The sequence below is a fragment of the Rutilus rutilus genome (genome assembly GCF_951802725.1).
Source record: "Rutilus rutilus genome assembly, chromosome: 16".
Lineage (NCBI taxonomy): Eukaryota > Metazoa > Chordata > Actinopteri > Cypriniformes > Leuciscidae > Rutilus > Rutilus rutilus.
Window position 1 is genome coordinate 25,149,340 of NC_140224.1, and position 23,100 is coordinate 25,172,439.

At 39.0% G+C, this 23,100-nt stretch overlaps 1 protein-coding gene across 1 annotated transcript in view; it reads left to right on the forward strand.

Annotated features, from left to right (window-relative positions):
• skap1 (src kinase associated phosphoprotein 1) overlaps positions 1 to 23,100 on the forward strand; it is a 32,285-nt gene that overhangs the window by 5,263 nt on the left and 3,922 nt on the right. Inside the window, exons 5-11 of the mRNA XM_084433852.1 lie at positions 10,546 to 10,626; positions 10,708 to 10,791; positions 10,886 to 11,010; positions 11,135 to 11,198; positions 12,311 to 12,559; positions 14,639 to 14,683; positions 14,778 to 14,884. Of these exons, the coding sequence (XP_084289978.1) occupies positions 10,546 to 10,626; positions 10,708 to 10,791; positions 10,886 to 11,010; positions 11,135 to 11,198; positions 12,311 to 12,559; positions 14,639 to 14,683; positions 14,778 to 14,884 (755 nt within the window). The remainder of the gene's footprint in view (positions 1 to 10,545; positions 10,627 to 10,707; positions 10,792 to 10,885; positions 11,011 to 11,134; positions 11,199 to 12,310; positions 12,560 to 14,638; positions 14,684 to 14,777; positions 14,885 to 23,100) is intronic.

Genomic DNA, 23,100 nt, shown 5'->3' on the forward strand with positions numbered 1-23,100 from the left:
CGGCAAAGATGACACCATCTTTCCTCTGCGCTGTCGTTTTTCCCACCCTCTGTTTCCCTTTGCATTAATTAATTGAAATAGACACATATTACACCCGAGCATCCTCAGTGCTTCGCTGCTTCTGCCGAACGGGTTCAAAAGTTCACTTCACTCTCCGAAGGCTACGATGCTGCTGAAAAAGCCCATATTTGCTCTCTCGCTCCGTCTCTCGCTCATTTGTAATTTCACTGTTTCACCCAAACACGCTCCTGCCCTGTAAACTGATCATTCGGAAGAGATTTTCAACTGTTAATGTCATATCATTGTCAGTCGCCCTATTCATTGTGCAATGATGAGTCAACAGAGCATACATCACTATATTCATCACGCGTTTTCTTTTATTAGTTGGTAAAATATTGCTTCTGTGCTCAATATAATATGTCCAGGTCTAGTAAAAGTTAGCGTGGGTGAAGAGAGGAAGTCTTTCATGATTTGCAAGGTATGAAATAAGCAGAATAGGAAGTCACAACCTTGAGTGTCTAATCTTCTTTGCAGCCTGTCAGTATCTCAGACAAATGGCAAAACGATTCAATGCTGTGGGTTCAGCTAGAGGTTAGCCTTCCCAGGTACCTCTCTCTCTCTCTCTCTTTCCTCTTACCCATCTTGCAAATGAGAATTTGATTTTTCTCTCCACTGGATTCCATTTCTGGAGATTGATGAAGTTTCGATGCAAGGCCCAGGTGGCCTGATGCTTTCATTGGGAAACAAATGAAAGCGTGCGTAGGTGTGTTTGCTGTACACCCACAGGGAAGGAGTGCTGTTCAAATGTCTTCTGTGTGTCTTTTTTGGGGGTTTTATCTTAATGCAGATTTGCTCTTGGCAACCATGTGCATGTTGCATTTTTAATATTTAGAATGTTTGTGTTTTACAAGGGCAGCGTTTTTATGCTAGAAATAAACATTCGCTGATTAAGAACTTTTTTTTTTTCGTCTTTATATTTACCGACATAATCCATTTGACACGTCTGGCTCTCGGAGGTTCTGTTCTACTGCAGCATTTGGAATGTTTTCACATCTTTAAACTGACCAGAAGAACTGTTTTTCCATGAAATGTCTTTCTACCCACTGATTTGTCAGCCTGTAGGTATCATTTATCTGTCCAAAAATGGAAAATATTATGCTAATTGCCTAATTTACCATATGTTTTCTATTGAGTGTTGAAACATGTAATAATCATAAAAGAGTCTTTTCCCCACACGGTTCTGAATTTGAGTAAGGATCTTCACGAGTGAGAGGCTATATTTAAGTTTGGGAGGTTTAGGCTGGCCTGGTAATGTAGGTACATCACTGCAATGTGTGTGTGATAAAACACAGCCATCGGTTACCACTGAACCGAATCATTTTCATGATGACTGGCAGGGCCATGATATGACAGATTCCCATACAACAGGAAAAAAAAACCCTCTTGATGTAATCACAAGATGAGGATTTTCTGTGAAGTGATCTTTTTTGTAACGACAATTCCTGGCTGCAGTCTATAAGCATTTCGAGCCAATACAAACACTTCAAGTTAAATTATCCTGCTCTCCTAAATTTTATAGAGTAGCTTAAGATGGAAAATTGTTTCCAGATTTTTGTTGTGTATATATAATAAATTATTTAAAATAAAGGACAAGTTTTATTTTTATAAAGAGGATATTGCTCATATATGGCTGGATTAAGATTACAGACGTGTTACCGTTGGCTCTTGTAGTTCTATCATTTATACAGTTAAGCCTTTGAACTTTCTATTTATTTACTGAGGGGACACGCGCTGAGGGCCTGCATGCGCGTGCTAGTCCACAAAGGCAACATGGACATAGGCGAATAACTAAAAAAGTTATTCAGAAAGCATTTCGAATACAAATTTTTCGTTTTGGTTATTCATTTTTTCCCCCTGATATATAGGCTATATGGGGCTACCCAACGAAACGAATTTTAAACGGATTTTTTAATCGAAAATAAGAGAATCCCAAATCATTTAAAACAGAAAAAAGTGGAAAAGTACAAAAAAAAAAATGTTTTCTTTAATATTTGAAAACGACGTTTGCTTACCAGAATAATAGGCTAGGGTAATAATAAGGAATGCGATTATACGGATGAAACTTTCTATAGCCTAAAATTAAAATAATTACGCATTATAGCCTATTCAAATCATTTTGAAAATAATGCTCTGGTAATTAGAAAAATATATAGCCTAATTTTAAATTAATCAAATTGTCTGACTGTTTATTGTGGAATAAATTAGTAAATAAACAATTAAATATCAAAGTTTTAAATGTGAATGGCGCCTATAAGTTGTAGGCTTACGGGAAACCAACACATCCAGGGATTAGCCTAGTTAAAACCTGGGGTGAAAATCGTGAATATCCTTTTTAGGCCTAAACACACAATAAACATTTGTGGGAAACAGAGACAATTAACAATACTGTTATTTTTTTATTAGGATGTCATTGAATTATTTTTCTTCGTTGTCGTGTTCTGTTAGATAGTTTTATACGTTTGCTATCTTTTATTGATTTAGGCTACTTTAATACAGTATGTATGGGCTCGAAGTTCAGTCCTCAGAAAACACCCATTCACTTTCCCTCAACACGCGCCCTCTGGTGGGCTTTTTAGTCTTTACCACTTCCTAAATCTAAAGCAATTCTGATGATATTTACACGACTTACATAAACTAAATTACACTTTTGGGCTATCATTTAATACTGTCGAATTTTATATTTTTCCCCGCTCTGAAATGCGAAATTTAATTATTTTTCACTCACTCATTTTCAGTTAAATAAAACAGACCCACAATAGCAGCTTTCTGGAGTTTATCAGACGGTCATAAATACCTGTGTGACACACATGTATGTGAGCGTTAACAAACACGTCAAACTTTACGACCGTGCTGCATTCCTCATGTGATCGATGCACGATATCATGAATCATGATTTGCCGTCTGCAGACAGTCGACACGTGTCTGCTGGCATATTTCGTCGTTCTTGCATCAAATCTTTTCGAAGAAAACCTAACAAACACGCAGACAAGAGACGTACAAACTACCGAATGCTCTAATTGTAGGGCCTATTCCTTTACAGCCCTTTGATGTCATGCTATTTTATATTTACCTGCGAAGTATGTTATTGAACTCGTTTAATTTAAATCTAATAAATCGATATTGACTGGGAGACCATGAAGTACATGATAAAAGGCCTTTATTTTGTTTCAGCATTAGCGTCGAGTACAAGAAACCGTGAAATTGTATTTTATTGTTCGGCTAAACTAATAAGATTTAATAAAAAAAATTAAATTCAAAACAGCATATTAAATGGGAAACGAATATAGAAGAAATGCATACAAAACAGGAGAGCAATTCTAACAAAACAGGCAGTGTGTGTGTAGCTGCCATTCTGTGCAGTCCCGCTGAAATAGATTGTAACCCGTCTGGCCAGCCATGGTTATATTTATACATATTTATATATTTTAAAACATGTAGATGAAAACCAATTGTGTGTGATGTTATGTAGCCTCACATTTAACAAAATTACCCACTGCATTAGTTGATACTATTACTGTTATTTAGCATCCATTAACATTATGCAATGCAATTGTAAGAAAGAAGAAATTATACTTCCTTACCTCAATTTTTTTCAGCCCTGTAAATCCTTTATATTTTTCAGACTTACAACTTGGACTGTCACCTCATGAGTACGGTGGACATAGGCTATATGATTCAGCACTAAAGTTAATTTATAATTGGTTGAACTGATGCTTTTACTATTCATCCTGAAATACAACACTCCCTGTCTTCCCCTTTTTTCTTCTCTTTTAGGAATGTCTCATTTCTCCACACATTCACAACATTTGCTTGTGACAGAGTCTTACCAAAATTATATTGAGCGGCTATAACAGAAACAGCAGCAGTGCAATATTTAAAAATAATTATCCTTGCCTGAATTATAGACTCTATATAAGCAGTATATTTAAAAAATATAGTTTATTTTGTAAAATAAATTCATATCCTTTCAGGTTTTTTTTTCTTTTCTTCTTTTTTTTGAAGCATTTATTTTAGACAGGAACCTGCTCATAATTCACGTTGAAATAAACACACACTCATTTTTATCGTATATTCATGTTTAGTAAGTTCATTTTTCTTTGTGAATTGGCTATAACCGACAGCACCGAATTCCAAGCTTTCTCATGCCTCAGCTCCACTAGTTTAAGTATATTTCCACATCTCGCCGAACTCATTTTTCTTTGCGGCCGTGTGTGATGATGACACTGCTTTCGAGTCATATCTCCTCTGGCTGTCGCACCCCAGTCCACCTCTCTGCCATCTCAGGATTATAGTATTTGCAGTTAAACTTTTGAATGGATGTCATAATATATGGGGGTAAAATTTATAGAGCTCTGGTCTCTGAACGGAGGACCCCCTTTGCTTTCCCTGCTCATTGCCAGGCTATAAATTCTCCTCTTGTACGGTGCGGCTCGTCAGTAAAGGAACAATGTTGTGGCACTAAAGCATGTTAAATGGTTTCCCACATCATGTGTGAAGCCCACAATTGCGCCGTTAAACAGAGGCCGGCTAAAGGTCCATCCTGGAATCTTGTAAATAATAAGTAATACTGCAAAACTGTTCAGGGGCTGCATGATTTCAGGTCTCATGTTGTGAATAACAGATCCTTTTCATTCAAATCGAATCAGTTCTTGTTAAGGACAATTTAGAGAGGTGATGCTCAAGTGAGCCATTCACCTAGGGATCTCTCTCTCTCAGTCTTTCACCCCCCCATCCCTAATGCCTTTCCTTCATTTTTTTTTCTCACCCTCCTAATGTTTGCTGTGCGCAGGCATCGCACAGAGGCCACTGCCTTTGCCTTTAATGAGGAAAAATGTGTCAATTTGCTGTTCTCTGTGTGCAGTTTGCGTATTGGTGTGCGGTATGGGGGGTTAAGGATGCTCAGAGTTCTCCTTTTTTCTAATCAAGTGCTGTACAGGAGAGCGCAGTAATTCCGGTCTCTCCATCTCTCCCTGATCAGCATTCCTCCCCTGCCTCTCTCCTCGGCCCCCCAGGGACCCTCGTGCCTTCTGTTTCACCTCATCTCTGAGGTTCACGCCGAGGTCAGCCTCAGGCCCGTGCGTCCCATGCTAACAGAACAATACTGAGAAGACATGGATAGGGCAGCGATATGATGCAGATATACTGTATATGTAGGCATGTCTTTTTGTTGCATTATAGTAATTGGTTGATATTAGATTTTATTTTCATTTATCAATATTGTGTGTGTGTATATGTTCTAGATGTTAAATAGTGCATGCTCATTTTCACAATTTTACATTTTCCTTTGCCGTCATCTTAGGTTCACTTAAAGTTAATCATTAAAAATGCTAATAATTGAATACAAACTGTTAAATGTCATCTTTAGCAAATATCAAAATTCCATTTTCATACTGTACATTATAACATTTTGCTGACTGAATTTGTAGTGTCCAATACATATTTTTTTTTAATGTTTAATTATTATTATTTTTTGACAAAATAGTATCGAATTTTAATATTCATAATCATTATCGGCTTATCTGTGTCGGCCAGAGTAGAATTAAGTGCAGTATATTTTGCAGTGCAATATTGCTTCAGTATGCAAATGTGATCACACGATTGGTTAGTAATCCTTCACGGACTCATTTAATCAATAGTGTAAATATGTTAGTGGTCTTGACTTTTGTGTCCACTGAATCTACAGTAAATCATTGTATTGTGTCAATGGTCGCATTCGGAAATGTCAAGGTAAATCGGCAATGTAGTCATTTAATCTTAGATATTTAATAATTTGATCAATAATGTGCATTTTGATCATTGCCAATGTCGTAAACTGAGAAGAGAAAAAACATGCACACCACTATGTCTTGTAAAATATACCATTTTTAATGCAACATTTTTGTTATCTGACTAGGGGTGTAACAATATATATTGTGTCACAATATATCGCAATACAAAAATGCAACAATATGTGTCGTGGATAGTGACAATCTTTATTGTGTGTAGTTCACCCAAAAGAGAAAAATGAAAGTTTACAGAGTTTTAGTGTCAGTACTGTATAATAATGCATTGGGGGAATATTTGTGGGTCCTGATAATGCTAAATGTCTAATGTTACCAGTGAAAGTTACATTATTTTAAATATATCTAGTCAGTGGCAGAGTGCAAGCATATTTGTCTAAAATAATTCTGTATTTTCAGCTTCAGAATCATGGATATTTTCATTCTGGTGTTACCACGCCTTTTCATTTCCACCCCAAATGTAATCCCAAATTTAGCATTTTAATCAACAGTACATTTTTGGTTAACCTAATAACATGTCTTGGAGAATTGCAATAATATCGTATTGTGAGTTCAGTGTCGTGATATATATATCGAATCGTGACATGAGGGTATCATTACATCCCTAGTCAGGCATTATAAAGAGAATGAAAACAAACTTAAATGTGTAAATTAAACTACATTTACTTTTTTGACAAATCTTTACATCTGTCACTACTGACTGTGCCCTATCTTTGATCCATAGCTACTCAACTGATGCTATTAATGTTTTTTTTTTACATTAAATTCCTCAGATCATTATAACATCAATTAGATTTTTATAGCTGGATCACCTGCTGTGCTCATAACATCACCTGTGAGCGCAATATTCTGCGTGTTGGTGATGTTGAATGTGCACAGAGCCCAGCTTTATTATCCAATATGAATACCTGATATGAGCTTATGACGAATGGTAATTAATTAAATAGTTTATGAGGTTGTTTGTTTGCCACTCATTTGAGACCTGCTGCTCTGGCTGTCAAATCCGTTTTTGTTGTCATTTTTACATAAGGGCTCTCTGCAGAACGAGTCCGTGAGGAGTAAACACTGCCGCACATTGATTATGGCAGGCAGTGTGCTGTGGAGTGATAGGAGTGGTGTGACCTGGAGCTGTGCCTATACCTCCATGTTTAGGAAGGAGGTGGAGGGAGGCTCTTGGTTCTCCGGTATCCCGCCGAGCTCTTCTCGTGGCATCAGTCCCCGCTTTCCTGCTGCCATGGCACTGATGAACGTCCCTCTGCGTGGCACGCTCAATGCCTCACTCCACCAATCTCGGCCTGCCACATTGCAGAGGCCGCGCCATGCATCACCACAAAGCGTCTAGCAGCCGCCGAGAGCGCCTAGAGGAAAGTCATTAGCTTTGCTTCGCTCCCTTTCTCCTCTCCCCACATCTCTTCGTTTTTGTGTGGCTCTTGTGATGAGTTACTGACAAAAATCAAGCTCGGAATTGGACGTCTGCTTAACGAAAACTAAATATATAAGTACTCTGATTTATGGTTTTCCTTTTTTGATACAATTTGATGCTCCGGTTTTTCAAATCACTGAATACTTTATAATAATTGATGTCGGCACCGAACAACATGAGAAAACAAAATGAATGAAGTTGGAAAAGGCACAAAGCCTCTGAGAACGATGGTGATGTAACACTCTGAAATATTCATAAACATCCACAGCACATTTAAATGGAAATGATTGGCCTTATGCTAATTAAGGAGGGGGAATGCTGGGGTGAGAGTTAAGAAACCTCACTGCTCTGAATAATTAAAAATGCAATTTATAGCCGAAATGAAAATCCTCAAGACTGGTTCCACGTGCATTTTTTATGATGCTTTAATAGTTCTGCAGAGGTAAATGATTGTGTTTATGATGTGCAGCTTAATAAAAACATGTAGAATCAAAGGAAACTGACCAAATGTAAGAAACAGGCAGAAATATAATAATATGGTTCGGCCTCTTGAATTTTCCCTGCCTTTTTGGCAGCTTTTTGTCCTCTGTGGCTTTAAAAATATCAAGCTCTGATTGGTTTGAAAGAAATGACTGAAGTTGAATCTGTTCGTCCAATCAGAATCTTGGGTTTCCTTGGAGACAGTTCAGAATGGAAAAACATGCCATTTATTTCTGAAGGTGAAATGTTTGGTTACACTGCTACCCTGTGGAAGAATCACGAATATAGTGACTGGCCAGACACACGCCCACTGTTTAGTTTCCACAGAAAGGCAGGTCGTAGGTTGTGAAGAATGGCGAATTTGTGTTCAGTCATTCATTTTACCGTTGCTTAAGTCTCTGACCGCACCATGGGGTCAGACAGCAAGGCCTGAGGAAGAAGGTTGTCAGTAGGTGTGTGAAGATTAGAGAGACTGTTAATTGTACGCCATTCTCACATTTCTTCTGTTTATTCTGTTTCTTCTGAACTATTACCGGGGCTTGACCTTTTAGATAAATGAACAGAGGGGGATGTGGATGGATGAGGGGAGTAAAAGGTGTCAGGACGAAAGCTCACAGGGAGAAAAATTAACAGAGAAGTGGCTGGACTGAGGCCTCGTTTTTTTTGATGATACATCAACATACCCTTGACAAACAGTGTGTAGTTCAGTTGTATTTATGACGGCGTAGATGTGACCGTGTGTGCAGAGAAGCTTCATGTGTGTTGGTGAATGTGAGTGAGGGTCAAAGGGCTTCTCTCTGAGATGGTCATCTGTCTGATAAACTGGACACACAACATGGCAGGCTACAGAGCTCAGTGGTGATGTCACACAGACTGGGTGCGTTTGATGAGCTGAGTCTTATTTATAGGGGCATTAGATTCTCCAAGCTGTTATATCCACTGCTCACATCCCAGTTGCACTCATCGTTGTTCTTTTAACATTTTTTCCAATGACAAGTCCTAGACAGCCCTGCACAGTTGACTACATAACATTGCCTGTTTTATGCATCGAATGGCAGCCTTAGCTCAAAGAGAAGAGATACCACAGAGATTACTTCAACATCAGCGTGCAGGCAAGGAAGCATCTGCTCTTGTCTAAATGAGTTTTAAATAAGTCTGGTAGCGTGCCCAGAGGCCCACCTGTGCCTACGCTCCCTTGAGGTTTGAAGCTGATGAAAGCTGGATCGCGAGGGTGAGGATTTGTGTCTCGTTTCTCTGGTTGCAGCAAATTGTTCGCCTGCGCTGCCACTCTCATATGCCCTAGAAAACATGCTAAAAATAGATGCGTGGGTGCAGATTTAAGTGCAGTTGTAAGTTACAGTTGTCATCATATTAGCTGGGACAATTTTTTTTGACTTGGCCCCTTCTCCTCAATGCCTAATGAATCGGTTGTACCGTATAGATAATGGTAAATGTAAATTTAGGGGTGCAAAAGCTATAGATTTTTTTTAGAGACTAATTAATTATTTTATTCATCAAGGACACAATGATTAACAAATGATCATACAATAAATCATATTTCTAATAAATGCAGTTCTTTGTTCCTTCTATAATAAAAACTTGTTAGAATGAGTTTTGCCATCACAGCAATACATTATAATTTAAATAGTTAAAAACAGTTATTTTAAATTGTAATAACATTTTACAATATCACATTTGTACTGTATTTTTATCAAAATAAAGCCTTGGTGAGCACAAGAGGCTTATAAAAGTATAAAATATTTGTGTGCCTATGGGCTTGAATATGTGTTATGTGTTAAAACTATATAACGATAAAGATATAGGCCTAGTTCTAAAAATCGTTCTAAATATAAAAGAATAGCAGAGTCTACACCACAATTATAACGATAACGGCACAGAGAAACAATAGCGTTGGAATCACTTTCAGAATGATTTTTTCCAGCTGATGAATGATTAAAAACATTGACAGCCAATCAGATTCCATCCTCCTTTAAAGGGGTGGTATAATGCTCTTTTTACAAGATGTAAAATAAGTCTCTGATGTCCCCAGAGTGTGTATGTGACGTTTTAGCTCAAAATACCCCACAGATATTTTTATATAGCATGTTAAAATTGTCACTTTTTAAGGGTGAGCGAAAATGCACCGTTTTTGTGTCTGTCCCTTTAAATGCAAATGAGCAGCTGCTCCCGGCACAGGGGGCGGAGCTTCAACAGCTTGTGCCCTGAAAATTTCAAAAACTTTTTTGTTTGTTTAAATTTATGTAGCTGATGTGGAGTTAACTATCTTCTAATAATTGATTAGCATATTCTGTCATGATAATCTATAAATCGCGTTCAGGGGGCGGGGTTTATGTAAATTTTAGGGTTAGTGATGTCACTAACCCGTGAGGAATGTTGTGTAGTCCCTACCAGCCATTTGTTGTAGTCCTTAAAAAGCAATGTCTTTAAAAGCAAATATCTCCCTTTGCTTTGAACGTTGAGCATCGTGACTTTGCAGATGTTGTTTATGCTCAAACAGCAACATTACACACTAACTAAAGTTAGAAAAGTGAAATCATAATCACCCACCCCTTTAAAGAGCTCGAGCATTTAAAGAGGCAGACGACAAAACTGTAGCACGTGCTTAGAATAAACAGAATGATATGGTCCCCTGGTGTGGACGCAAATATTATCATTATAGTTATCTTTATAGTTATCGTTCTTGGAGTGAATGGGCCTTTACTTACTCATTTTCTTACTACTTATGTGTCACATTACAACATCATTTTCACAACGTTATTTACCTTGATTTCTGATTGACAGTTTTTGAAGAGATCCCTATGGTGGCTGCACAGGACCTGAGTAACATTCTAAAGCAAGGCTACTTGGAGAAGAAAAGACGTGGTAGGAATCTTAGAAAAACACGTGCATCATACGTTACATAAGGTCCATAAGCATTTCTAATCTTTTTCTCTTTTTTTTCAGATCACAGTTTCTTCAGCATGGAATGGCAAAAGCGATGGTGCGTTCTGAACAACACCATATTTTATTACTTCGGGAGTGAGAAAGGTGTGTCCTGTCCCGTTGAAAGGTATACAAGTCTTTTCATAAACATCAAAGACAGAGATATTGAGAAACTTTGGATTTTGTCTTCTAAATTCAGACAAGGTGCAGAAAGGCTCCTTTTATATCAATGGCTACAGTGCAGAGTTGGTCCCCAGCTTACGCAAGGACTCCAAGAAGAATTCATGCTTCGAGATGAGTGCTCCTGGAAGACGTTCTTACCAGGTTCAACACACACAAACGCAGTCACATTGCTCATTACTGTAGCTGTGTTCAGGCATCTTGCTGTCATTACAATGAAGAATGAGAATATAGCCTTCAAATCAACAATGATAGTTTCTCTCTGCAGTTCACTGCCAGCAGTCCCCGAGAGGCAAGGGAATGGGTGGACCAGATCAATTTCGTTCTTAAGGGTATGTGAGATATGAAATACATTTTTATTGTAATGCATACCATATTTTATATTATGCTGAATGCATCTGACTTGAGCCAAGCACAACGGTGATCATTTTGATGTGAAAAGGGCAGATTTATAAAAAGAGGCATACCAATAACTTTCTGTCTGGCTCAGCCAATAAGATAGGCTCTAGACCTCCTCATGCCCCACGTCACTGAGCTTCTGAGTCCAACGTGCCTCAGGCTGCCTCCTCTTCCCCGTAGCGCAGCGCTCTTTACAGGAAATTGATTGGGATTTGCCCGGTCATCCTTTAGGGGCATCGATCTGGTCCTGCTTGGCATCTAGGCAGTGAGGATACGATAGCCTGTGTTACAGAGCTCAGTCACCTGCAATCAGGCCCTCACTCCATCTGAGACAGATCTGAGGCACCCTCGCCACTCTAAAATGGGCTCAATGCGGCCCTCTGATTTGCGGGAAGTAATAGACACTCCTGAGATAGTTTTCTCCCTCCCCATCCCCCTTCGCACATGTGGATACAGCCAAATGGCACAAGCATCATTCAGTATTAGAACTGTAATAAATGTCAAATGTGGCTTTTTTTTTCAGATTTCTTTGCAGTTATTGTAGATTTCTGATATTATTATTATTTTATCTTTTTTTATTATTATTTTTTTATAAATTCTCCAAAGCTTTAGTGGGGTCCAAAAGTGCTGAAGATCATTCAAAGTTGAATTTAAACCTGGAAACAAACTAAAGTTTAATGATTTTGGAGTTTAACTAATTAAAATAATTTCACTGAAAAAGCAAATTTGTGTAGTTTAATATTCTTATATATAACTTGTAGAGTAAATGCAGCTCAAATAACACTGTCATTAAAGCAAAATTGTGTCCAACCAAGAAAAAGAAAAAAAAACAAGACAATCTGAAATTCTTTTTTTTTTGGTAAAGTTAAACTTTTCACTCAAATTAAAATATGCTATGTATTTTGTAATAGAAAAGCATTAAAAAGAAGCATTTCTACTAGTTATCACAGACTTTTGGGGCCCCACTATATGTAGATTGGTGATTTGTCTGCTGCCATTTTCATTATTTAGATGTTAATGATTGCTTTTATGACTTCTCTGTAAGATCTGAGCTCTAACTTCATCCCCTTTGATGATGATGAGGAAGAGGAGGTGGAAGAAGACGAAGAGACATATGATGACATTGAACGAGCTACCACACCACCACCACCACGTCCTGGGCCTGCATCTGTACCGGCCACAACCCAGAGTCTGGGACAAACCCCTCAAAGCAGCCGCGAGGAATGGAAGGACCAAGCAGGGACTCAGGAAGAAGAAGAAGAGGAGGAAGAGGACATTTATGAAGAGCTTCCAGGTATAGAAAAAACATGAATTGGCCCTTTAAACAAAAACAAGGTTATTGGATTATCCTGATAGATAAACTTACGTATGATCATTACCTTGATCACTAGCTTAAAATCAGTGTTTGATGGGCTTTTAGTGGAGCAAAGCAACTAAGGTTGTAACCATCAACTCTACAAAGTTGAACACCATCAATAAGAGCACATACATCAAGGTCTGGTCACCCAAAGTGATAGCAGGACCCTCGGAGGACCTAATAAGACCTCTGAGGAGAAATACATCACTCTGGAGTGCTGTCATTTTCACCTTACTTTGCCATGTGTGCTGGGCAGCTGAGCTGGCCACAGATGGCGGATCGAGTGACCACTTCTCTCACTTTTCCGTCCTTCATTCATCTCTCTCATCTTCTTGTGCCTCTCAGATTTTCAGTTTGGAAAAGTGCTGAGCAGTCCTATAAGGACATTTTCTAAAAAGTGCTGAATTAACTGTTCTCATATATTAACTAATCTCATCAAAGAAATCATGTAGGCTATATTTAATCGTGTATCATACCGTTCAAAAGGTTGGGTTCAGTACGATTTAGATTTTTAAAGAAATGTATTTATTCAGAAAGGAGAACTGTTTTTAGCATTGATAATAATAAAAACTGTTTCTTGAGCACTAAATCAGCATATTTTAATGATTTCTGAAGGATCATGTGACACTAAAGACTAAGTAATGGCTGCTGAAAATCACAGGAATAAATAATATTTTAAATAAAATATATTCAAATAGAAAACAGTAATTCTAATTATATTGTGCAATATATATATATATATATATATATATATATATATATATATATATATATATATATGTATATATATATATATATATATATATATATATATATATATATATATATATATATACAAAATTTCAGATACATTTCTAGGAGTGTTGAACCGTTAATGGAACTATATATATTAGGGGTGTAACAATATATTGTGTCACAATATATCACAATTAAAAATTGCAGCAATGTGTGGATAGTGACAATATTTCCAGCAACAAGGCCAAGCCTATTCATTTACACCCACAATGTAATATCAAATTTAGCATTTTAATCAACAGTCCATTTTTTGATAACCTTTTACCATGTGTCTTGGAGTTTCGCAATAATATCGTATTGTGAGTTCAGTATCGTGATACGTATCGAATCGTGACATGAGGGTATCGTTACACCCCCCCCCAAAAAAAATAATAATAAAAAAAAAATATATATATATATATACCTTCATTAATGTCTCAACACTATCCTGGAAATTAATCTGAGAATTTTATTTTTGGGGATTCAGAACACACACATCAGTTTACACTTTGACAAAAATCTCTATGCTTTTTAAATAAAGGCTTATACAACAGATTTCAACACATATTTTATACGCATTTTACCATATGCACACAAGCATATGGTAAAGGGCTACTTTAGCTTTACAGGTTTTTTCCTCATGCTGTTCCTGGAAGCTCAGGGCAAGCTCGTGCTGTGGGAAGTATAGGGTTGCTGGACGGTGGTTTTATCGGCAGGCTGACAGCGTGAGGATGGATGTGGGAGACAGAAAGCTGGGCTATCACTGTCACCTCATAGACCTAGAGGTGCCACGCCCAGAATCAATGCCTGTCTGCCTGAAACACACTAGCCATCTAACCCGGCCTGGCACCTCCCCTATAAATCAAACGGGAGTTGACTGTACTGCCAGCACCACAGATATTGTTTAATTTACTTATGAAAGAGTTCAGAGGTACACAAAGTTGATCCAGAATTTAAATCTGCGAGGAAGATATATAGCATTAATTGACAGACGAGATTAGCTGTATTAGCTGCAAGGCTCTTAGATTTTTTTTTAAAAGCTGTCATTGGGACAGTTCCCTTTAAAAAGGGTCTAATATGTACCATTTAGGTACTACAATATACACTTTTGGTATCCCTTTGGAGTACTAATCTGCACTTTTTAGGTACTACGGTGTACCCTTGAAAGGGTACCACCCAAGTGACAGCTCAGCAATGGCGCTTGTTTTATATTTGTATAACCTTTGACTCTGTATTTTTCAGATGATGAAATTTCTGACAACGCTGAAGAGTTCAGTGAAAAAGCTGGTGAGTACTTTGTGCACGCAGTGGTGGAGGGATGCTGTAAATGTACTTTATTTTTTAATATTTTTTTTATGAATCTCTGTGTTTTCAAATAAAGGGTCTTCAGATTATGCAAATTATTACCAAGGCTTGTGGGACTGTGAAGCAGACAGACCCGATGAGTTGGCCTTCCAGAGAGGAGATATCATCTACATCCTCAGCAAGGTCTGTGTTTGCTCCCTCCATCTCTCTCTCTCTCACACACACACACACACAAGGTCAGACTTTTAGTTCAGCGCTGTTGGTTGCGTCCTTGGCTGATTTGTTGGTTGAAGCGCTCTGCATGTTTTTTGATTTTCTTTTCCTTTTCTCGCTCTATCCATCTCCTCACTAATGATGAATAATACGCAGCTGGCCATAAGATGAGTCATATCGGTCAATACACACTGACTTTCTCTTAGCAGCTATTCATTTACTCTATTCTAAATGACAAAGCTGGGATGGTCTTCACTTAGTCAGTAAATTCTTATTGTAGCATTTTACAAACAAGCCCTTATACAAAATATAATGCATCAGGATTTGTGGCTTTCTATTTCTACAGATTTTTATTTCTGTAAGATTTTTCTGCATAACTCACACAAGTTAGAAAAAGATGAATAGCATATGCAGCTTTCTAACAAAGCAGTAGCATTTCTAAAGATTACCCTTACAGATATCCAAGAGATTTGCAGGCAACAAATTGAGCCTGTTTTGTAGCATGTCATATTGACATAACAGAAAACTGTACATCTGTGGTCTGTAGACCTCTGCAATACTGTGGCCACACAGGCACATTCTCAATAATAGGCTGTTGGTTCATCGCTGTAGTTGAGTCTTGGAAAATTGAGTGATCAGCCAAGCAAACCACTTTTATTTGATACATTCGCTTTAATCTATATATTTTTGTGTTTTACAAATGGGGTGTTAGCAGGAACGCATAGTGTAGCTGTTTCTTAAAGATACACCACTGAAAGAATCGATATGTTTTAATTTGGCCTTTAACTGAACTCAATGTCTTAAAGGGGTAGTTCACCTAAAATTAAACTCTGTCATTGTTGTTCTAAAACACGCAAAAAGATATTTAAAAATGTGTTAACTTTAGTGTTTTTCAGGCCATACGTGAAAGTCAATTGGATCCCATGTTGTTTTGAACTGTACTGACTTTTATTACATGGACAAAAACAGTTGAAACATTCTTCAAAATACTTTCTTTTGTTTTCCATAGAAAAAAAGAAAGTCATATAGGTTTAGAATGACATGATGACAGAATTTAAATGTTTAAATTTTTAGGTGAGCTATTCCTTTAAGTTAGACACTCTTGATATTTAATTAACATTAATGAAATGTGGCAGATATGAAAGATATGAACCATATAATCAGGATTAAATAACAGGGCAGCTAAAACAGGTTTGATTCTGTTATTCAGAAAACGGTGAGAATATATAACATCCGATATGGTTAGCTATCAAAACGTGGTGAGGATGTGCACGGGTCATTTATTTTTTTTATCTCATGTCGTATTTCTAATTTGTATAAACAATGAGTCTAACCATCTCAGATTGCTGGAGCATGTCTCTGATTTTGTCATCAAGCTGTTATTATATTCAGACAAGTAGATTTATCAGCTCTTACTTTTAATCCCTCTGTGACTGACATGTAATTGAAATAGCTTTTATTGATGGCGATATTTTCGAAACGGCTGCACTTGTATCACTCAAATCTCTTAGACCTCTTCAGATGCGTCCTCAGAATCGTTTCAGACAATGTGGGGCTCCTGCTCTTGTTTTACGGGTGTTCCCTGGAACGTTGACCTTACTGAATGAAATATAGGCTGTTGGCTAGAACTCAAGCCTTACTCTAGCGGTCCCACTCATAAAAGCAGTGGTCATAAAACCTGAGTGCATAAATTCTGCTGCACAGAGGTGTGGAGGGGAGGCCAAGTATATTTGTGTCAACACCAAGCGTAATTACAAGGTGATAAAGACGTGGAAAGTGCTAAATCAATTCCTCTAACCAACAGGTTTTTGAGGCAGCGCTATGATTGACCGTTGTGAAGTCACAAATCAAAGAGGTCGACAGCGCTGTCACAGCACTGGTGTAAGCAGAGCGTACAGATTAAAAAAAGCTCTCTCATCAGTCTTTATTGATCCACCACTTACAGTGAATAAACAGCTATTCGGCTCATCTACACAAATCACTACACGTATCTATAATATGTGGAAGCATTTTGGATAGCACAAAATAGTTAATGGCTTATTAGTGGAGTATTTTGTTTATGCTCTGGTGGAAGCATGGAAATGAAATTTAAAGACCACCTGTGGTGAAAATCTAGTTTTTTATGTTGTTTATGTGTCTATGTGGTGTTTTCAATATGACAAACCATGTGCAAATTCAGTATTTTCTCCTTAAAACTGCAGTTTACCAACAGTCTCAAAACCATGGTTTGAAACTGCCCTGTTTCCTACAATCACAAACATGTAACCAGTCCCTTGAATGTGCGGGGTGGGGCTTTTCTCCACTGACTTTCTAAGTTGTTCAAAGCATTTCTAAGAATGCTGACTTTGAGATGGCGAGTGGGAACATGGTTTGTGTAACATAAGCAACACATTATTAGCTGTTTGATAGTTTGATGACTACGTCAAGCTAAAGGCTAATCATATCGATTAACGGTACAGTGGGTACGGAAAGTATTCAGACCCCCTTCAATTTTTAACTCTTTGTTATATTGCAGCCATTTGCTAAAATCATTTAAGTTCTTTTTTTTTTCCTCATTATTGTACACACAGCACCCCACATTGACAGAAAAACACAGAATTGTTGAAATTTTTGCACATTTATTAAAAAAGAAAAACTGAAATATCACATGGTCCTAAGTATTCAGACCCTTTGCTGTGACACTCATATATTTAACTCAGGTGCTGTCCATTTCTTCTGATCATCCTTGAGATGGTTCTACACCTTCATTTGAGTCCAGCTGTGTTTGTTTATACTGATTGGACTTGATTAGGAAAGCCACACACCTGTCTATATAAGACCTTACAGCTCACAGTGCATGTCAGAGCAAATGAGAATCATGAGATCAAAGGAACTGCCTGAAGAGCTCAGAGACAGAATTGTGGCAAGGCACAGATCTGGCCATGGTTACAAAAAAAATTCTGCTGCACTTAAGGTTCCTAAGAGCACAGTGGCCTCCATAATCCTTAAATGGAAGACGTTTGGGACGACCAGAACCCTTCCTAGAGCTGGCCGTCCGGCCAAACTGAGCTATCGGGGGAGAAGAGCCTTGGTGAGAGAGGTAAAGAAGAACCCAAAGATCACTGTGGCTGAGCTCCAGAGATGCAGTCTGGAGATGGGAGAAAGTTGTAGTAAGTCAACCATCACTGCAGCCATCCACCAGTCAAGACACATGAAAGCACACCTGAAGGACTCCAAGATGGTGATAAATAAGATTCTGTAGTCTGATGAGACCAAGACAGAACTTTTTGGCCTTAATTCTAAGCGGTATGTGTGGAGAAAACCAGGCACTGCTCATCACCTGTCCAATACAGTCTCAACAGTGAAGCATGGTGGTGGCAGCATCATGCTGTGGGGGTGTTTTTCAGCTGCAGGGACAGGACGACTGGTTGCAATTGAGGGAAAGATGAATGCGGCCAAGTACAGGGATATCCTGGACGAAAACCTTCTCCAGAGTGCTCTGGACCTCAGACTGGGCCGAAGGTTCACCTTCCAACAAGACAATGACCCTAAGCACACAGCTAAAATAACGAAGGAGTGGCTTCACAACAACTCCGTGACTGTTCTTGAATGGCCCAGCCAGAGCCCTGACTTAAACCCAATTGAACATCTCTGGAGAGACCTGAAAATGGCTGTCCACCAACGTTTACCATCCAACCTGACAGAACTGGAGAGGATCTGCAAGGAGGAATGGCAGAGGATACCCAAATCCAGGTGTGAAAAACTTGTTGCATCTTTCCCAAAAAGACTCATGGCTGTATTAGATCAAAAGGGTGCTTCTACTAAATACTGAGCAAAGGGTCTGAATACTTAGGACCATGTGATATTTCAGTTTTTCTTTTTTAATAAATGTGCAAAAATGTCAACAATTCTGTGTTTTTCTGTCAATATGGGGTGCTGTGTGTACAATAATGAGAAAAAAAAGAACTTAAATGATTTTAGCAAATGGCTGCAATATAACAAAGAGTGAACAATTTAAGGGGGTCTGAATACTTTCCTGTATGTGTCTTGCGTGGTAGTGAGCGATACATAAAACACATTACCATTCTGACACATCAACTTGTAGACGAACCTGTATGATTCGTTCTTCTTCTTATGAATCAGTTTCTGATTCAAAACTTATATGTCTGAATTAGACCCATATTTCAACTTGCCATTGTGTAGCGTTTACTACAGTTGACCGAATGGATCAGGTAGTCCGAGCTGGTGCGATTGAGTGGAGGCGGGGACTAATTTGCATATTCATGTGTCCGGGAGATATTATTTTCTTCTTTAGTGTTTCACAAAAGAAATATAGCCATACAGGTTTGAAACGATCTCCTTTTTGGTGAAGTACACCTTTAAGTTCTGGACTGCATTGCCTAGTTATTCATCTAAACCCAATGTTCAGTTTTAATCTTCTGGTGATTAATCCAGAGTTAATTTTGCATGCAACACTGATAGTTACACTAACAGCTCCCCGTTTCCTTCAGATCAGCCTCCCCATGCCTCCATTGTCTCCTTTCTCATGCCGCATGGCTCCTCAGTCAGAACACTTGAACATGAAATAGTGGCGAACGCCAACATCCATCTGCCAGCTTTGTACAGCCTACTCAATCCTCAAGGCTGAAGAATCATGGCAGCAGGACAGCAGGATATTTGGTGTTTTTTCTTCCTGCTCTAATCACATTACATGTTCGCTACCATGTAACACATATACTTTAATTTGTCTTATTGTTGTAACTCTCGCTCTTTGCGCTCTTGTTGGTTTGCTGTGTTCCGTTTTTTCCTACATATAGTTGAAGGGGCCCATGGAGACTTTTTCTAAACCGTTCTTTTTTTCTTCTTCAACCATGCCATCCTTTTGCATTCCTAACTCTTAATTTATGCCCCTAGATTCAAAGTACATGACTCCCAAAGGTCAGACCCAACACATGCCAGTATTCCCAGTGGAATCCCCTTAAAATCCTGGAATGAGATTTATTGCACTAAAAATGGAGGCAGACTTCTCCAGGACTCCTTTTAACACGCAAGCCCACTGATATCCCTTTCTTTCATTTAGCCCTGGTCTTTCTTCAGAATGTGCTTTACACTCTCACCATTAGGGGCCGTAAACCAGGAATCTTGGATGCCAGTCTAGACAAGGGCCAACCCACTGTTAACAACCAGATTCTCCATCAGTATGGCTGTAGACACTACTGCCTCCTTCTGGCTGAAATTTGTAAGGTTTTTCAAGCTAGGTGGCCCATGTAGTGTTTTTTTTGTTTTTTTTTAAACAAATACATGATGGTTTATGTAGAAAACCTGGCTGGACGTATAGTTTCCAGCTCAATTTACTATATATATATATATTATATGTTTTATTTATTATTTTATATTGATAAATGTATATTTTATATTTATATTTCCATTTGATGTTTTTCTGCTTTTAAGCCGTTCAACAGCTTTTAGACTACTATTTAATCTGATAGGCATGTATGTTTTATGTGTCTTTCTCTCCGCTGTGCTGGTTTTTACAGGTAGACATAAATGTGAATTTGCATATGAATGTGCAGTTCTCACAGACAAAAAGGGGTGATTGTGACTGTTATCCCTTGTGGGACACATCCTAATAAACTTCAGACAGATGACGGCTCCAGTTGGCCTCCCGCCCAGGGGGTCAGTCTCCTACAAAATGCCTAAAGAAAAGAAAAAGGTGCCATAAAAGAAAAGGAAAATCCAGTGGAAATAGACACTCCTTTCTAACTCATTCTCACAGACTCATCTAAAGGCCTGCTTTCTTTGTGGCAATATAGGCGCAGAGGTGCTGTATAGACATATTCAGCTTTCTATTTACCAGCAGAGGCATCAGGGGGTGAGTCTGGGGTTCTGGGGTCATGCAGAAGGCAACGGTCATCTCCCGGTCAACTACAGTAGGTCATTATTCAGCCTAAGCCAATAGTCCAGAACTGCACGGCAGCCTCCCCCCCTCACACTCTGCATAATTATTATAAATGGGAGGCCACATAAACAGCCATCATTACAGGCTCTCAGCAGCATACACAATCCACTTTAAATGCCTATTAAGTTTAAGTGCCATCAGTAATCCCCAAGTGTACTTTTACAAGGCAGATTATTGGGTCTTCCACATTTTTACTTGATGTCGCACCTTCGAATGCCCAGGATTCGGGATTAAATAAGGCATGTGGCGTTTCCTCTCCGGTTTATTTGACTACGCCAAACAAATATTAACACTACATGATCTTAATGGCTGGCTAAGATGAAAATGACATGCAAATGAAATGCACTGATTGAGATCGATTGAACGACGGCTGTCTTTGCTCGAGCAGCAGATCAATACCTGTTCGCCACCTGCCGTGTCCGCTGCTTAGGACTAGCAAACAACGTGACGTATTGGTGTTTGTCTTTTAAGATGGCTGGATGAGTGAGTCCCTGTGCAGCACTGAGCGTGTGGAGCCGATGTTTTACGATGCGAGTTAAGGAAAGAGAAGCAGGAGAGGAAAAGTGGAGGAGGGGGGTTGTAGCACCCGAGCGCCGGGTTCAGCTGCGGGGCAATGAGAGACTTCCTGCGCTCCATCACTCCCAAGGCCTACCTCAGTCAGCTGGTGGCCAGGGGCAGAGACCTCATGTCTCATTCTTATTACCATGTCTCCTGCCTCCACAGTGTGTGTGTGTGCGCGTTTCTACTCGTAACAGAAAAAATGAATGCGTGTGGGCACCGAGGGAGAGTTTGCAAATAAGGGAAATGATTAAAACACGATTGAGGAAGGAGGCGTGCATGCAAAGCGTGTCGTCTTGGAATGGAAATTTATAGAATGGAGAGGAAAAAAAGGGAGCTCGGTATTCTGGCGTTAATATAGACAGGAGTCACTTCTGAGCCTGTCATGATATTGTTCAGGTTAAGCCACTCCTTTTTAAGGCATCATTAGCTGTCAATCTGTCCCCTGGCCGCTGGAGAGCAATGGGCCCATCTGAATACCATTGCCAGCCGCCCCCCTGAGTGAAAAATAAATGATATCAGTGGCACACTGCAGGTGTTGTCATGGCAACACACACTCTTGATAGCTCCCTGTGCCAACTCCGCCTTCCTCCAGAGAAGGTCATGCGGAGGTCAGCGCCATCGCAACGACGCACTTCACTTTCACAACAGCTGCCCACCAGACCTAGACCAAACCGAGACGCACCTGACCCTGTCCTGTTACAGAGCAGCTTCCCGAAAAGCCACCCATTATCCCAGTCCCATGCAGTTCTTTCGGGTAAATCTCTATAACAACCTCTATACGGCCAGGCGCAGATTGGATGTCTCCCAAATGCCTCTAGCTGACAGATGCATTGCCGAAAAGCAGATTGCTAATACTGGGAGGCAGGAAAAATGAGGCAGGAATGAAAAGGACACGAGTCATCGAAATGGGACGGACTGCACTGGAATGTATTGACTCTCTTTCTTGTACTGCGTGTGTACTCTGTTTGAACCCACAGTTACACCATGTTGGGGAGGAAGGCGGGGCGGAGGAGGCGTGTTGGACGGGAGGAGGTGCAGCGTGTTCCAAATGGCTTCATTAGCCATGGGCACCTGTGATTTCGAGGAGTATTTTACAACAGTTTTTTTCTGGTCCTCAACTAAGATTGTTGATATACAGCTGAACGGGACTGGGACTTTTCACTGTTTTAACGCTTGTCTGTGTGTGCTCCAGAAACACTGTCAGTCTGTGCAATACTGGTGGGGATTTTTCATTGACTCTTTCTGTAGGTTACGTCATTGCACCAGTAGGTGGCGACGTGCAATTTAATTACTACAATAGTAATTTCTTGCGAGAAATTACATAAAAAGTGGAAAACGTTGGTCAAAAACATACATTTGCACACAAACTGACCCCCAACCGCAACTTTCAGTTGCCATCTTTTTTTTAGCTTAACTGTCACGGAATGGAACGCACAATATTGTGGGATATCAAAAGTAGCAAAAGATTAATCTAAGCTGTCGATCAGATTAAATTTATTAATGAATGGTCCATATAAACGAGTCATTGAATCATTAACTCAATCGATTTGTTCTGAAACAGTGATTCATTCTGTAATGAAACAAGTGAGTTTCTTTATGAGGGATTCATTTCCTCAACTGATCTGTTCAAAAATAAATAAGATTTAGGAAAAAAAATCCATTTTCACTTTTTCCTTGTAAATAATTA